This window comes from Erpetoichthys calabaricus, chromosome 8 (genome assembly GCF_900747795.2).
Source record: "Erpetoichthys calabaricus chromosome 8, fErpCal1.3, whole genome shotgun sequence".
Taxonomy (NCBI): Eukaryota; Metazoa; Chordata; class Cladistia; order Polypteriformes; family Polypteridae; genus Erpetoichthys; species Erpetoichthys calabaricus.
This window is the reverse complement of record NC_041401.2, coordinates 17331699-17349200: the sequence shown is the minus strand read 5'-3', so window position 1 is coordinate 17349200 and position 17502 is coordinate 17331699. Positions and strand designations below refer to the sequence as shown.

At 42.2% G+C, this 17502-nt stretch overlaps 1 protein-coding gene and 1 long non-coding RNA gene across 5 annotated transcripts in view; one reads left to right on the top strand and one right to left on the bottom strand.

The window, feature by feature from the left end:
- Positions 1-17502, bottom strand: part of LOC127528937 (uncharacterized) — a 328693-nt gene that overhangs the window by 158233 nt on the left and 152958 nt on the right. The window lies entirely within an intron of this gene.
- The window catches only part of rapgef4a (Rap guanine nucleotide exchange factor 4a), a 348015-nt gene that overhangs the window by 199582 nt on the left and 130931 nt on the right, over positions 1-17502 (top strand). For all 4 annotated transcript variants that reach the window (XM_028806286.2, XM_028806287.2, XM_028806288.2 and 1 more), the window contains 2 exons: positions 997-1069; positions 13908-13972. In XM_028806286.2, the coding sequence (XP_028662119.2) occupies positions 997-1069; positions 13908-13972 (138 nt within the window). The remainder of the gene's footprint in view (positions 1-996; positions 1070-13907; positions 13973-17502) is intronic.

The following is a 17502-nucleotide window of genomic DNA, read 5'->3' as shown; positions in this document are numbered from 1 at the left end:
GTGTCTTTTTTTTCTCCCAGGAGCCTCAGTTTTCTTTCCACCTTACTAAAGGCATGCAGGTTAGGTGGGCAGACCCTTCAATTGACTGGTGTCCTGTTCGGTTTTTGTTGCTCCCTTGTATCTGATGCTGTCAGGATAGTCTGAAGCTCCCCATGACTCTGAATTGAACAAAGTGGTATTGACAATTTTATGCTTTGTCGACCTCGTCATTGAGAGGTTTACTTACCTCGGCCGTGACATTCATGTGACTCTTCCTATGAAGTCAGTAGACAGATTGGGAGAGCATGAAGGGTCATGAGGGGTGTGTGGCGCTCCTGATATCTGCAAAAGGACGAAGGTCCAAGTCTTTAGAGTCCTGGTGCACCGTGTTTATGAGACATGGATGCTATCCAGTGACCTGAGATGAAGACTGGACTCCTTCAGTGCTGTGTCTCTATGGAGAATCCTTGGGTACCGTTGGTTTGACTTTGTGTTGCTCATGGAGTCCTGAATGAGCCACATGACCTGCACTGTAAGGGAGCGTCAGTTACAGTTACAGTTTCCCAGAGGGTGATCCAGCTCGTAAGATCCTCATTGTTGGGGACCCGAGTGGCTGGACCAGGCCAAGTGGTCACCCACATAACACCTGGCTGTGGCAGATAGAGGGTCATTTCCGGAGGGTGGGACTGGACCGCGTGTCTGCCTGGGGGGTTGCAAACCAGGATCTCGAGTTGTTTCGTCGTGTGGTGGGTGCAGCAACGCGCTGTACCAGTGCATGCTCCCCAACCTGACTTGACTTTACTGTAAATCTGATCTAAAAGTTTAAAATTGAAAATCAGTTTGTTGGCTTTATGGTATCGACTTTATGAAGTGATGTTTCTTTAAATGCCTTTATTTTTCTGAACAATTACAGCTTTCTGACCTTCTTCTGAACAATTACAGCTTTCTGACCTTCTTCTGAACAATTACAGCTTTCTGACGGTGGTCGACCTTTTTTTTTTTTTGCTTTCTTTTCAGAAATACCGGCAGTACATGGCAGGACTGTTAGCGCCACCTTATGGTGTTATGGAAACTGGCCCCAGTAATGACAGTAAGTGGAATCCCATTACAGTTTCAATTCCATGAGCGATGTCAGCATGGCTAAGTTTATATTCCAATAAATGATAAGCATTTATCAAGGGTTCATGTACCTGATTACATTTCTATGACACACTTCAGATCCAGAGCAGGGAAGCCGAAATGCTTCTGACAGCATCTTCCATGGCAGGAAGAGACATCATTCAGATGTTTTCATGGCTCACCTCAGGTTAACATGACAAAAGGCTCTGGTCTCTCTTCCACTCACTAACGTCTCATCACCCACTTCCCATCTCCACACACTGGCTTTTAAGGGGGTGGCTTGATACCCCTTCCTTTGAATTATAGGGCCATAGGCACCAAAACCCCCCATTTATGCACTAGGCCCTGTTGTTCCTGCATGCCTAAACCTTCTAATGACCTGGAACAGCCAGGCAAGCGAAGCAGTTCCTCCACTGCCTGTACTCTTTGAACGACAGCATGGTCCCACACATTTTTAATGAGACTGTGTGCCATCTAGTGGCCAAGACGTGTTGCAACCTCTCGTGTTTCCTACTTGGTTCCACTTCTTTTCATAACAGGTGGATCAGACAACCCTGGCAGCTGCTGGTGTGCCTGGTCTGTATTGCCAAGTAGAATTAAAATGTGTCTACTTCCTTAGAAGGCTGGCGTCCTTCAACATCTGCAATAAGATGCTGCAGATGTTCTATCAGATGGTTGTGGTAAGTGCCCTCTTCTACGCGGTGGTGTGCTGGGGAGGCAGCATTAAGAAGAAAGACGCCTCACGCCTGGACAAACTGGTGAGGAAGGCAGGCTCTATTGTTGGCATGGAGCTGGACAGTTTGACATCTGTGGCAGAGTGACGGGCGCTCAGCAGGCTCCTATCAATTATGGAGAATCCACTGCATCCACTAAATAGTATCATCTCCAGACAGAGGAGCAGCTTCAGCGACAGACTGCTGTCACCGTCCTGCTCCACTGACAGACTGAGGAGATCGTTCCTCCCCCACACTTCAATTCCACCCGGGGGGGTAAACGTTAACATTATACAAAGTTATTGTCTGTTTTTACCTGCATTATTATCAATCTTTAATTTAATATTGTTTTTTGTATCAGTAAGGTGCTGCTGGAGTATGTGAATTTCCCCTTGGGATTAATAAACTATCTATCTATTATATAGTGCCTTTCATATCTATCTATCTATCTATCTATCTATCTATCTATCTATCTATCTATCTATCTATCTATCTATCTATCTATCTATCTATCTATCTATCTATTATATAGTGCCTTTCATATCTATCTATCTATCTATCTATCTATCTATCTATCTATCTATCTATCTATCTATCTATCTATCTATCTAGATTCAAACTGTTCTATTTTGTTTTGGTTTTGCATGCTCTGTTCTTTTACATCCTTATGTCTGTAACGACTTCGTCTAAAGATGTTCAAAAGTCCATACATTTAGGACCTAGCCTTTCTTGTGCAGCTGGCTTCTCTCTCTCTCTTACATAAGATGGCATCCCTTCTTGTTGCCATTCTGGAACAATCGGCACACTCAAAGGGCATAACATACCCCAGCAGTACCCTGTGCCTATATTGGCATAGCAGTTTCTCTGGGAAATGCCACTGTAGGCTTCTTTCTTGCTATTATTAGTGTCATGCACATGTATGTGGCCCATTTCCTTGTCCCATGCCACTTTTTTCTACTTCCTGTCCTGGGGTCACACTGCTGAAAACATTTTATCCATCCATCCATCCATTATCCAACCTGCTATTTCCTAACTACAGGGTCACGGAGGTGTGCTGGAGCCAATCCCAGCCAACACAAGATGCAAGGCAGGAAACAAACCCCGGGCAAGGCGCCAGCCCACTGCAGGGCACACACACACCCAAACACAAAGCACACACTAGGGACAATTTAGGATTGCCAGTCCACCTAACCTGCATGTCTTTGGACTGTGTGAGGAAACCCACACAGACACAGGGAGAACCCGGGAAGTGAACGCAGGTCTCCTTACTATGAGAGCAGCGCTACCCACTGTGCCACCGTGCCACCCAAAACATTTCATAGATCTGCTTATTTCACACTAAGTCCTATTTCAAAATCATTAAAGTCCAAAGACATGCAGGTTAGATTCATTGGCGATCCTAAATTGTCCCTAGTGTGTGCTTGGTGTGTGTGCGCCCTGCGCTGGGCTGGCGCCCTGCCCGGGGTTTGTTCCTACCTTGCGCCCCGTGCTGGCTGGGATTGGCTCCAGCAGACCCCCGTGACCCTGTGTTAGGATATAGCGGGTTGGATAATGACTGACTGACTGACTCTACACTGCCACCAGAATTTTGCAGGTGTTGCCACAGTTTAATATTTTTATTAAAACATATTTAAGTACATCCATCTAACCATTTTCATAGTTATTGATAGCAGAGACAACAAGGCAGAAACCAGCCTAGTATGGGGAGCCAGTACACCGCAGGGCAAACTCCTACACAAGCCCACCGCCATTCATGGCCATTCATAGAACAATTTAGAGTTACCAGTTATCCTAACTGGGACATTTTTGGGATGCAAGAGTGAAACAGCTGAAGAAAGTAAAAACAACGTACAGTAGACCAGTGAATGGCCCTTGACCAGGAAGCCAGCAGTGAAAGCCTCAGTGAAGCCCCTGTTTACATGTTGCTTGTATTTATGCTTTATTACATATTTCCGTCAGTCATTCTCCAACCCGCTATATCCTAACACAGGATCATGGGGGTCTGCTGGAGCCAATCCCAGCCAGCACAGGGTGCAAGACAGGAACAAACCCCGGGCAGGGTGCCAGCCAACCTCAGGGCACACACACACACACCAAGCACACATAAGGGACAATTTAGGATCACCAATGCACCTAACCTGCAGGTGTATGGACTGTGGAAGGAAACCCACGCAGACACGGGGAGAACATGCAAACTCCTTATTACATATTTATTTAAACAATATAATTAGGACATTATTTTAAAGGCCGATTTGGTAGTATAGTGATTTGAAACCCATGCCTGTTTGTTGTCTGTGCAGAGTTTGTTTGCTCTCCCTGAACCTCCTACATCCCAAAAATGAGCAGGTTAGGGGAACTGGTAACTCTAAATCGTGTGTGACTGGGTGTGTAATGGTGTCGGTGCACACTGTGACGAACTGGCACACTATTCAGAGTTGGAGTCTGCATATTGGCTGATGTTGTTAGGATAGGTGCCTGCATTCCACCACCCTCACTTAGTTTAAGCAAGTTTGAGAGTGTTACTGCTTCTTACAAGTAGAGCATCACACTGTACCCCAGCATCTCCCAGTTCTTTGATTTGTATTTCAGAATATTCAAATATTTATATAAATATATCAGGCTATATACACTCATCAAACGTCACCGCTCTTCTTTCTCCTTTTGCCATTATGGTGGTTATCAATTGGTTTCTCTATCACTTTACCATAAAAACACACAACCACAAGTCACTTTGCTGTTTAATTATAGCCACCAGGTTGACTCTACCTAAACTCTTACAGTATATTCATGTTTACTTCTAGGTTGTATGTGTTTCTGCACCTTGTCTTCTTATTCTTTTTCATTTTTTATCACTTAATTGGCTTCTGTGATGTGTGTGATGCTCAGCAGATGTTGCTGCTCTTCTTTTTCTTTTCATCGTCATTCTTACATTCTGTATCACGTATTTTACACTCAGCAGATGTTGCTGATCTTGTTTTTTTTCTTCCTATAATGATGTTCTTCATCATGTAATCCGCTTCTGTGATTTGCCTGACACTAAGTAGATGTTGCTGCTCTTCTTTTTCTTTTCATTGTCGTTGCTACATTCTGTATCACATATTTTACACTCGGCAGATGTTGCTGATCTTGTTTTTTTTCTTCCTATAATGATGTTCTTCATCATGTAATCCGCTTCTGTGATTTGCCTGACACTAAGTAGATGTTGCTGCTCTTTTTTTTTCTGCCATGTCAATTGGTTTTGCAATTACTTAGCTGTAATAAGCACTTTGCCGTGGTTGCCACTACCTATAATATTTGGAATTTCCAGAACTCATAAGCTTTTGATTAAGACTAAAATCAAGACTCTAGTCCAAGTAGTTATCCAAGTGGTTATTACTACTACCTTATAAATCAGACATCCCAGAGCCGGCCTTAGTGCGAAGCGAACGAAGTGACCACTTCAGGCCCACAGCTGGAGGGGGCCCACTGCGCCCAAGGTTTTTTTTTTCCTGTGATGCGACGCTGCTGTGGAGGGCCCAATGGAGCAACGGACTCCTTCACTCCAACCTCTATTACTAATTTTTTTATATATATAATTCACGGGCAACATATTCCATCACCTAATTACTCCACGTGGACATCTCCACTCGGCACTCCAATCTTCATTACGCTTCACTCAGGTCCGCGCGCCTGTTGCCGCCTCCACGGCTCATCTGTGCCTCTGTCCTCAGTAGGCGGCCACGTACGCTTCAGTCAGGGCCGCTCCACCGCACTGCATTCTCGACAGAGCATAAAAGGGGCCCTTCTCTTCGTAAAGCCATCACGTTCCTTCATATCAATATATTTCCATTTTGTTAGAAAGAACGTCTTGTAGATAGTAGTTAGGCCTTGCCGAATTTCCACAGTTTGAAAATATTGTATTCCAAATGTCTTCAGTTCCAACGCCAAAGAAATATAAATCAGGTGCTCAAAAATGTAAAGAAAAAGCAGCAAAAGATAAATTCTTCGCTACCCAAAAACAAGCTTTAAAACCGAATAAAAATGTAAAAACAAAATAATGTGGATCTCATCTTCATAAAATAAAAAAAATATATAAAAAATTTAAAAAGCAAAAAAAAAAGTGCTTGGCCTAGCTATTTACCTCCACGTGCTGCCTGGTGGAAACAGCAAAAGCTGGCTAAAATGTAGCTTTATCTGTTAATGTATCGTCACTAAAGACATTTATGCAGGCCCGCTCCGACCTCCATCACTCATACCCTTCACTTGTACGACAGTCTGTGCTGACAGCCTGCAAATTTGGCTCCTGTCAGTGTGTTACGGTTACGATTGTCAGTGTCAAATGGGAATCGTCAAAAAGTGATGGTTGTAGATGCCGGGAAAACGCATTTCTGCAGCTCAGAATGCAGGAAATTGCTTGGCGGCCGGGGCTCTGCACCGGACCCCCTAGCTGCAGGGGTCGGGCCCCGTAGGGCCGGCTGTGGACATCCTGAGCTCGAGTTTCATCCAGGCGTGCGGTTTGTGACCTCAGAGCCATGCAGAGCAGGTTATTTAGCAATTCCAGATTGATCTTGAGAGTGTGGCTGTAGGTGTGTGCAAAAAGGCGCCCAGCCATGGACTGGCATCCCTTCAAGGGTTGGTTCCTGCGTTGTGCCTGATAATGCTGTGATAGGCTATAGTCCCCCATGACTCTAAATTAGATTGTTATGTTAACTTATAAAATGTTGTTATTTATTTACTGTACCTTCACTACTCTTAATGTGCCCAATCAGGTAAAAAGTAAGGCGTCGACTAGTCATCCACTTAGGTGGTACTATCAGCTTGTCATTATGAAGCCTTGGGAGAAATCCAGTTATGTTTATTCTCTAAATATTCCTTACAAAAATGTAAGAACTCCTGACAAAATTCTCTGGAATAAATGTCACATGTTAGAATAAAAAATTATTAGGCTTCACTGCTTATAAGTGCAGCAGTGTCAGTGGCCTGAAAGAAAATGTCCTTTAAAAAATGTCAATCCCTCTGGATGTCTTTTAATTTGCAATCTAAAATAAAATAAAAAAAATGCCTGAGTCTGCTAGTGGAGTCTTGACAGGTCCGGCTAATGTCGGATTATTGTCTCCTGGAGGAGCTCAGAGCACACAATAAGCTGATATGTCCAAATTAGGGGGAAGGCACTGCCATTGCATTGTTTTCCCATTGCACTTATGCAGTATGTATGCCAGATACCTGGTGTTCACTTTAATCAGAGCCTGCAAAAGGCGCTATATAGAATATATAATGATTATATTATTAGGACAATTATTATTATTATTATTATTATTATTAGGACATTATTATTATTATTATTATTAGGACATTATTATTATAATATTAATAATATAATAATAATTATTAGGACATTGTTATAATATTATTATTATATTATTAGGACATTATTATATTATTATTAAATTATTATTATTATTAGGACATTATTATTATTATTATTATTATTATATTATTATTAATATTATATTATTAGGACATTATTAGGACTTTTTTATTTATTTATTAATTTTATTGTAATCATTCATACAAATAGATCAATTAATACAAAAAAGAATTGAAGACAAATCAAACCCCACCCTTGAGAAGGAGAGCATGGCCAAACGAGAATTGCTTACGGCTTTTTAATAGGGCAAAAATAAACAAAAAAAAAGGAAATATATATATACAGTGGTGTGAAAAACTATTTGCCCCCTTCCTGATTTCTTATTCTTTTGCATGTTTGTCACACAAAATGTTTCTGATCATCAAACACATTTAACCATTAGTCAAATATAACACAAGTAAACACAAAATGCAGTTTTTAAATGATGGTTTTTATTATTTAGGGAGAAAAAAAATCCAAACCTACATGGCCCTGTGTGAAAAAGTAATTGCCCCCTTGTTAAAAAATAACCTAACTGTGGTGTATCACACCTGAGTTCAATTTCTGTAGCCACCCCCAGGCCTGATTACTGCCACACCTGTTTCAATCAAGAAATCACTTAAATAGGAGCTGCCTGACACAGAGAAGTAGACCAAAAGCACCTCAAAAAGCTAGACATCATGCCAAGATCCAAAGAAATTCAGGAACAAATGAGAACAGAAGTAATTGAGATCTATCAGTCTGGTAAAGGTTATAAAGCCATTTCTAAAGCTTTGGGACTCCAGCGAACCACAGTGAGAGCCATTATCCACAAATGGCAAAAACATGGAACAGTGATGAACCTTCCCAGGAGTGGCCGGCCGACCAAAATTACCCTAAGAGCGCAGAGACGACTCATCCGAGAGGTCACAAAAGACCCCAGGACAACATCTAAAGAACTGCAGGCCTCACTTGCCTCAATTAAGGTCAGTGTTCACGACTTCACCATAAGAAAGAGACTGGGCAAAAACGGCCTGCATGGCAGATGTCCAAGACACAAACCACTGTTAAGCAAAAAGAACATTAGGGCTTGTCTCAATTTTGCTAAGAAACATCTCAATGATTGCCAAGACTTTTGGGAAAATACCTTGTGGATTGATGAGTCAAAAGTTGAACTTTTTGGAAGGCAAATGTCCCGTTACATCTGGCGTAAAAGGAACACAGCATTTCAGAAAAAGAACATCATACCAACAGTAAAATATGGTGGTGGTAGTGTGATGGTCTGGGGTTGTTTTGCTGCTTCAGGACCTGGAAGGCTTGCTGTGATAGATGGAACCATGAATTCTACTGTCTACCAAAAAATCCTGAAGGAGAATGTCCGGCCATCTGTTCGTCAACTCAAGCTGAAGCGATCTTGGGTGCTGCAACAGGACAATGACCCAAAACACACCAGCAAATCCACCTCTGAATGGCTGAAGAAAAACAAACTGAAGACTTTGGAGTGGCCTAGTCAAAGTCCTGACCTGAATCCAATTGAGATGCTATGGCATGACCTTAAAAAGGCGGTTCATGCTAGAAAACCCTCAAATAAAGCTGAATTACAACAATTTTGCAAAGATGAGTGGGCCAAAATTCCTCCAGAGCGCTGTAAAAGACTCATTGCAAGTTATCGCAAACGCTTGATTGCAGTTATTGCTGCTAAGGGTGGCCCAACCAGTTATTAGGTTCAGGGGGCAATTACTTTTTCACACAGGGCCATGTAGGTTTGGATTTTTTTTTCTCCCTAAATAATAAAAACCACCATTTACAAACTGCATTTTGTGTTTACTTGTGTTATATTTGACTAATGGTTAAATGTGTTTGATGATCAGAAACATTTTGTGTGACAAACATGCAAAAGAATAAGAAATCAGGAAGGGGGCAAATAGTTTTTCACACCACTGTATATATATATATATATATATATATATATATATATATATATATATATATATAAATATAATAAATATAAATGGAGAAGGAAAAGAAAGGCAGAAATAATTATTTCTTCTTATTCTAAAATATTATTGATTAGATCCTGCCAGGTTTTGAAAAAATTCTGTACAGATCCTCTGAGAATTTGATTTTTTCCAGTTTCAAATAATATAAAACATCTGTTTCTCACTGACTTATCAGAGGAGAGTTAGGATTATTCCAATTTTTATTATTTATTATATTATTTTATTATATTAGGACATTATTATTAATATATTATTAGGACATTATTTTTATTATATTATTATTAGGACATTATTATTATTAATATATTATTAGGACATTATTTTTATTATATTATTATTAGGACATTATTATTATTAATATATTATTAGGACATTATTTTTATTATATTATTATTAGGACATTATTAGGACATTATTATTATTATTAATATATTATTAGGACAATTAGGATGAAACAAAATTATATACTAAAAATATGAAATCCTGCCTACTACACCACATCAAGAGACTCGAGCGTAATCAGGCCACTGATGTGCTTCAGCAGTCTTACCATTTGATGTTAGGAATCTTAGTTTTCTACCTTTAGGAGTGATTTTTGTAAATTAATTACTACTAGCCGACCCGCTGCGTAGCATACGCCGCATAATTATTTATTGATGGGTGAACACTTCCTGAAAGACACAGTTGTCCAAATGGGATGGGTTTGAGGATACGACTGTGAGTGAATGAAAAGATGGAACTCTGGAGAGAGCAACATACAATATTGTCCGTGACTGAAAATTGGTTTTGGCAGATACAGGCATATCGTTTTGAAAGTTTGTCCCTGTGCCTTATTAATTGTCATTGCAAAGGCCAATCTAACAGGAATTTGTCTGCGTGTAAAAGTAAAAGGCAAATTTGAATCTGATGGGGTCAAGACTAAGTCGCCTGACCATGGGGTACGCACGCACCCAAGACAGAGCCCCACCTGCCAACTCTAACCTTCCTCCCACGTCCACCCTCGCTCTCGAGGCATGCGCACTGCCTGCTCATGTGCCCACCCCCAACTCCTCACCAAATACATCCTGAGTCGCTTTTGTCTGTGCTACAGTCCACATGCACCTCTGAGCCACGTTGACTGTTCATTTTCCTAACATGGCCACCGCTTCACATGAGCAGGCAGTGCGCATGCCTCGAGAGCGAGGGTGGATGCAGGAGGAAGGTTAGAGTTGGAGGGCGGGACTCTGTCGTGCGTGCGTACCTCATGGTCAGGCGACTTAGTCTTTTATATATATAGATTTTGAATGAATTGTTTGCATTGTTACTATTTATCATTTTTGTTGGTGATGTCATCACAGTGGCATGTTGGAATTGTTCTGGGCGCGCGACTGTTTTGTTGGTAGGAATAATGCTTGCTGCCAGTCACATGTTTCGACGGCATTGCTGCATGTGACTTCACAATCATGAAAACTACTTAAGATTACAACACAATGAAACAAAAAAGCAAAACTTGGGTGTAGAAGGATAATATAATGTTAGGTTACACTGTATGTGAAGAGTGCAAGTCAATGGAGGTTATGCTTCAGTTATACGATGTACTACTCTATCCTCACCTGGAGTACTCGGTTCAGTTTTGGTTTTCATATTACAAAAAAAACGAAACAACAGAGCAAGAGAGAATTCAGAGGAGAAGAACGAGACTGACTGGCACTAAGGGGTAGGAGCTATAAGGAGAGGCTGACGTGACATAACTGAAGTGTTTCAAATTATTAAATGAGTTAGTACAGCGGATCCCAGCTGGTAGTTTAAAATTAGTTTTCCAACAAAAATATCGGGGCACAGATGGATACTTGTCAAGGGTAAAGTGCACACTAATATAAGAAAATTATTTTCACACAGAGAACCTTAGATACATGGAGTGATCAGGTAGTACGGATGAAAGCAGGCCTTTAGGGACTTTCACAAATCAACATTTTAGACTGATCAGGTAAATAAGATCCTTCCAATGTGTAGCCTTCAAATCAGTCCTGAAAGTGGCGCAAGGGGGGCAGTAAGAATGGTTATGAGACAAGTGCAGTGGAGGGACATGTCCTTGTTTTCTAGTAGAGCATTGGGTTTCCCTCTCTGTCATTGGCATCCTCTTGTTCGGGTTTCTGTTCTTTCACAAGATTATTTTATTCTAATTTGCTTTTCCCACTTGGCCATTTTCATCATTTAGGAGTTGCTTTCAGTTTTTCAAAATTATCCACCCATCTGTCTTCTTAATATGCTTATCCAGGGTAGGGTTGTGGGGCAGCTGGAGCCTGTCCCAAAGAGCTTCAGGTACAAGGCAGAAACAATTTCTTTGACAAAGTGCCAGCCTACCACAAGGCAAACATACATGTGATGTCTACACACACACACACACTAATTTAGCAATGTCAGTTCACCTAACATGTGTGTCTTTGGTTATGGAAAGAAACCCATGTAGACACAGCGAGGACCTGCAAATTCCATGCTGGAAGCACCAGTGGCATAAACCCTACCCTGGTCTCCTTGTTGCGAGGCAGCGGCACTACCATTGGACCACTCTTCTGCTTATTTTTCAGAGTTTAGCTTAATTTAAGGTTTAGCTTTCAGTTTCCCTATCCTTTGAGGTTCTCATATTATTTTTCTTTAGCATAGATAGATAGATACATAGATAGGGATTTATTTTTCCCCAGAGGTAATTTAGCTATTACAGTAACTCAATAAATACTCTCCTCTTAAAAACTCACCAGCATAACTAAAAAGAAAGGAAAACGTCTAACTGACTAAAGATAAAAAGAGCAGTCACAGTTGCAGTGAGGCATTATAAAGGCATATTGCCATAAGTATAACGGAGCCTCGGTAGTGTTTCTTTACACACTTCTGCTGAAAAATTTGTTGGCTAAACATCCTCAGGGCTTGTATGTCGGAGAGATGATGTGCAACATCATTCATAATGGAGGTCAGTTTTATCTTCATTCTCTCCTCCTCTACTACCTTCAACAGGTCAAGAGTGTGTCCTGTAACTGAGCCTGCCTTCTTGATTAGCTTGTTGATGTGGGGCTCACCTGATGTGATGTTACCAGCCAAGCACACCACAATGTAGAAAATAGCACTGGCCATCATAGAGTTATAAAACATGCACAGGACGCCACTACCCACAATGAAAGGAATGCAGTTTCTTAATCAAAAAAGAGTCTGCTGTGCCCTTACTGCTACAGGTCCTCTTTGTTATGAGACCAGTTCAGCCTCAGACAGACAGACAGACAGAGCATACTGTATGTGAGACTATCTATCTATCTATCTATCTATCTATCTATCTATCTATCTATCTATCTATCTATCTATCTATCTATCTATCTATCTATCTATCTACAGTGTATCCAGAAACTATTCACAGCGCATCACTTTTTCCACATTTTGTTACGTTACAGCCTTATTCCAAAATGGATTAAATTCATTTTTTTCCTCAGAATTCTACACACAACACCCCATAATGACAACGTGAAAAAAGTTTACTTGAGGTTTTTGCAAATTTATTAAAAATAAAAAAAATGAGAAATCCCATGTACATAAGTATTCACAGCCTTTGCTCAGTACTTTGTCGATGCACCTTTGGCAGAATATGATGCCACAAGCTTGGCACACCTATCCTTGGCCAGTTTGGCCCATTCCTCTTTGCAGTACCTCTCAAGCTCCATCAGGTTGGATGGGAAGCGTCGGTGCACAGCCATTTTAAGATCTCTCCAGAGATGTTCAATCGGATTCAAGTCTGGGCTCTGGCTGGGCCACTCAAGGACATTCACAGAGTTGTCCTGAAGCCACTCCTTTGATATCTTGGCTGTGTGCTTAGGGTCGTTGTCCTGCTGAAAGATGAACCGTCGCCCCAGTCTGAGGTCAAGAGCGCTCTGGAGCAGGTTTTCATCCAGGATGTCTCTGTACATTGCTGCAGTCATCTTTCCCTTTATCCTGACTAGTCTCCCAGTTCCTGCCGCTGAAAAACATCCCCACAGCATGATGCTGCCACCACCATGCTTCACTGTAGGGATGGTGCCAGGTTTCCTCCAAACATGACGCCTGGCATTCACACCAAAGAGTTCAATCTTTGTCTTATCAGACCAGAGAATTTTCTTTCTCATGGTCTGAGAGTCCTTCAGGTGCCTTTTGGCAAACTCCAGGTGGGCTGCCAAGTGCCTTTTACTAAGAAGTGGCTTCCATCTGGCCACTCTACCATACAGACCTGATTGGTGGATTGCTGCAGAGATGGTTGTCCTTCTGGAAGGTTCTCCTCTCTCCACAGAGGACCTCTGGAGCTTTGACAGAGTGACCATCGGGTTCTTGGTCACCTCCATGACTAAGGCCCTTCTCCCCCGATTGCTCAGTTTAGATGGCCGGCCAGCTCTAGGAAGAGTCCTGGTGATTTTAAACTTCTTCCACTTACGGATGATGGAGGCCACTGTGCTCATTGGGACCTTCAAAGCAGCAGAAATGTTTCTGTAACCTTCCCCAGATTTGTTCCTTGAGACAATCCTGTCTCGGAGGTCTACAGTCAATTCCTTTGACTTCATGCTTGGTTTGTGGAAAATCAAATCATGGTTAGTGCTCTCCATTTGTGGTCGACTAGTTCATGGCTGACTTCTGTCCAGAGCTGCAGCTGCTGGTTATTCCACTGGGAGCCCAACTCATAATCTGGGATCTTTTCCTTCCTTTTTTCATTTTTGTTCTCTTTTCTTCTTCTTTTTCAAGGAATGCCAGACAAAGAAAACATGAGCAACAGCTCCTTATGCCAGGTCTCAAAAAGCACAGGCAAGGTGAGTACACTTCTACTGGATGCAATTTGTGCAACCAGGGTGGGACCATCTACATTTTGAACTGGGCCCTCAGAATGTGTCTGAAAACCAGAAAAGGGAGACCACCACAGGGCACCCACTTCAGCATCACAGTGGGTATGACGTGTCCAGCAGAAAGAGGTCCAAAGTGTGTGGCCTGAGTGAGGAGCCATTAGAGGATTTGTGTCTGACGCGGAGGTCAGAGGTCAGGTGGCTCAAACACCATAAGCACAATGTCCCATAAGGCCACCTAACATTGAAGATTCATTTCATGACAAAGTGAGCAGCTCACTTAACCTGTCAGGGTTCCACTGGTAAGAAATAAGAAAACACTAAACCTGTAAAACATAATCTTTATACAGTACTGTGCAAAAGTTTTAGGCAGGTGTGAAAAAATGCTGTAAACAAAGAATGCTTTCAGAAATATAAATAATGATTGTTTATTGTTATCAATTTACAAAATGCAAAGTAAGTGAACAAAAGAAAAATCTAAATCAAATCAATATTTGGTGTTCCTACCTTTTGCCTTCAGACCAGCATCAATTCTTATAGGTCCACTTGCACAAAGTCAGGGATTTTGTAGGATTCTAGTCAGGTGTCTGATCAACCAATTCTACCAAACAGGTGCTAATGATCATCAATGTCACACGTAGGTTGAAACCCAGTCATTAACTGAAACAGAAACAGCTGTGTAGGAGGCTTCAAACTGGGTGAGGAACAGCCAAACTCTGCTACCAAGGTGAGGTTGTGGAAGACAGTTTCATGTCATGGCAAGATTGAGCACAGCAACAAGACACAAGGTAGTTCTACTGCATCAGCAAGGTCTCTCCCAGACAAAGATTTCAAAGCACACTGGGGTTTCAAGATGTGCTGTTCAAGCTCTTTTGAAGAAGCACAAAGAAACGGGCAACGTTGAGGATCGTAGACGCAGTGGTCAGCCAAGGAAACTTAGTGCAGCAGATGAAAGACACATCAAGCTTATTACCCTTCGAAATCGGACGATGTCCAGCAGTGCCATCAGCTCAGAACTGGCAGAAACAAGTGGGATCCAGGTACGCCCATCTACTGTCCGGAGAAGTCTGGCCAGAAGTGGCCTTCATGGAAGAGTTGCGGCCAAAAAGCCATACCTCCGACGTGGAAACAAGGCCAAGCGATTCAAGTATGCACGAAAACATAGGAACTGGGGTGCAGAAAAATGGCAGCAGGTGCTCTGGACTGATGAGTCAAAATCTGAAATATTTGGCTGTAGCAGAAGGCAGTTTGTTCATCGAAGGGCTGGAGAGCGGTACAATAATAAGTGTCTGCAGGCAACAGTGAAGCATGGTGGAGGTTCCTTGAATATTTGAGGCTGCATTTCTGCAAATGGAGTTGGAGATTTGGTCAGGATTAATGGTGTTCTCAATGCTGAGAAATACAGGCAGATACTTATCCATCATGCAGTACCATCAGGGAGGTGTATGATTGGCCCCAAATTTATTCTGCAGCAGGACAACGACCCCAAACATACAGCCAAAGTCATTAAGAACTATCTTCAGCGTAAAGAAGAACAAGAAGTCCTGGAAGTGATGGTATGGCCCCCACAGAGCCCTGATCTCAACATCATTGAGTGTGTCTGGGATTACATGAAGAGACAGAAGGATGTGAGGAAGCCGACATCCACAGAAGATCTGGGGTTAGTTCTGCAAGATGTTTGGAACAACCTACCAGCCGAGTTCCTTCAAAAACTGTGTGCAAGTGTACCTAGAAGAATTGATGCTGTTTTGAAGGCAAAGGGTGGTCACACCAAATATTGATTTGATTTAGATTTCTCTTTTGTTCATTCACTGCATTTTGTTGTTTGATGAAAATAAATGATTAACACTTCCATTTATGAAAGCATTCTTTGTTTACAGCATTTTTTCCACACCTGCCTAAAACTTTTGCACAGTACTGTATATAATACGCTGGCATGGCTGTCTGTTTGTCTGTCCAGGATTTTAAATCACCCGTAGCTTGCAAACCGTTTGACTTGAAATTTGGTACACATACACTACGTGACGTCTACTATCCGCTTTCAGGGTGATGATTGACCTCCAAGGTTATTCCTCTTTTCATTTTTATTTTATTTTATTGTTGAATCAACTCTCGGCAGCAGCCAGCAGGTCAGGCATGTGGCGCATGTGTACGGGCACCATTCTCATCCCTACCACCTTCGCCGTCACTTCCCCTACCTCTTCATATCTTAAATCATTCTTAAGGCAGATTGAAGACTTAAGTGCCAGTTTAAGTGAAAAAGTAAAGAAAACGTACCAAGTAATTGTAACAGAAACACCAACTTAATCAGTTTTAATGCAAAAAGTTGCCGAAAGAAGAAGAGAAGAAGCTGCTCAGGAAGCAGCAAGCGCATCTGAGCAAACGAATGGCAAATGTACAGAGAAAACTAGGAATGGTCAAGTCAAGTGTACTCACCACACGTTATCGTGCAGTGCGCTGTTACTGGTATTATATACGCGCTGAACCACGGACTACTCTGTAGGTAAGCATCAAGGGTTCAAATTTAATATGTGCCAACCACTACAGGGAACCTGTGTGGTGATCTGAAAAGAGGAATGACACGTGCCCACCTCAGCTGCTTGATCACCAAATGTGCCACTGGATTTTTAATGACCTGGTGACACATGCCTGTACTACTGCCAGCAGAGAGCTGCACAAGTCCAGCCATGACAAAACCGAAGCATGGACCAGGAGTTGTGTTGCATAGTCCATCAAAAATGGTCAGATCTGGCTGACGTTGCATAAAGTGAATCCGTAAGACCGAGAGATTGTTGCAACATGGCAAGTGAAGGACAGCTGGTCATCAAGGTTGCGTACAGACTGGATGAGCTGGGATATCAAGAAGGCCCATCATTGCCAGGTTAGGCTGGAGATGATACTTCTTCATGCAGGTTGCAAAGAATCAATTCTCGGCAGTGGCCAGCAGGGTGGCGCATGTGTACAGGTGCCGTTCTCATCCTTACCACCTTCGCCGCCACTTCCCCTACCTCTTCATATCTTAAATCATTCTTAAGGCAGATTGAAGACTTAAGTGCCAGCTTAAATGAAAAATTAAAGAAAACGTACTACGTAATTGCAACACAAACACCAACTTCATCAGTTTTAACGTGAAAAGATGCCGACGGAAGAAGAGAAGAAGCGGGCTGCTAGGGTGGTGTGATAAGCTGCCCGGACACAGACAGACGGACACCATATTCAAGTCCACCACACGTTTATTATACATAATATTTACAATAATTGTGCACTAAACCCAGTGCCGAAGCACCAATCACCCTTTCAAGTCCTTGGCCACAACACGATGCCTTTCTCTCTCTCTGGTCCGCCTCCACTCCTCTCCAACACGCTTCGTCTTCTTCTTCCTCCCGACTCTCGCCTTGATTGGAGGGAGGCGGCCCCTTTTATGTGCCCCGGATGGGCTCCAGGTGCATCGTCAGGGCCTCCGTAGCCACACCCCTGTGTGGCGGAAGCTCCCAAGGTGA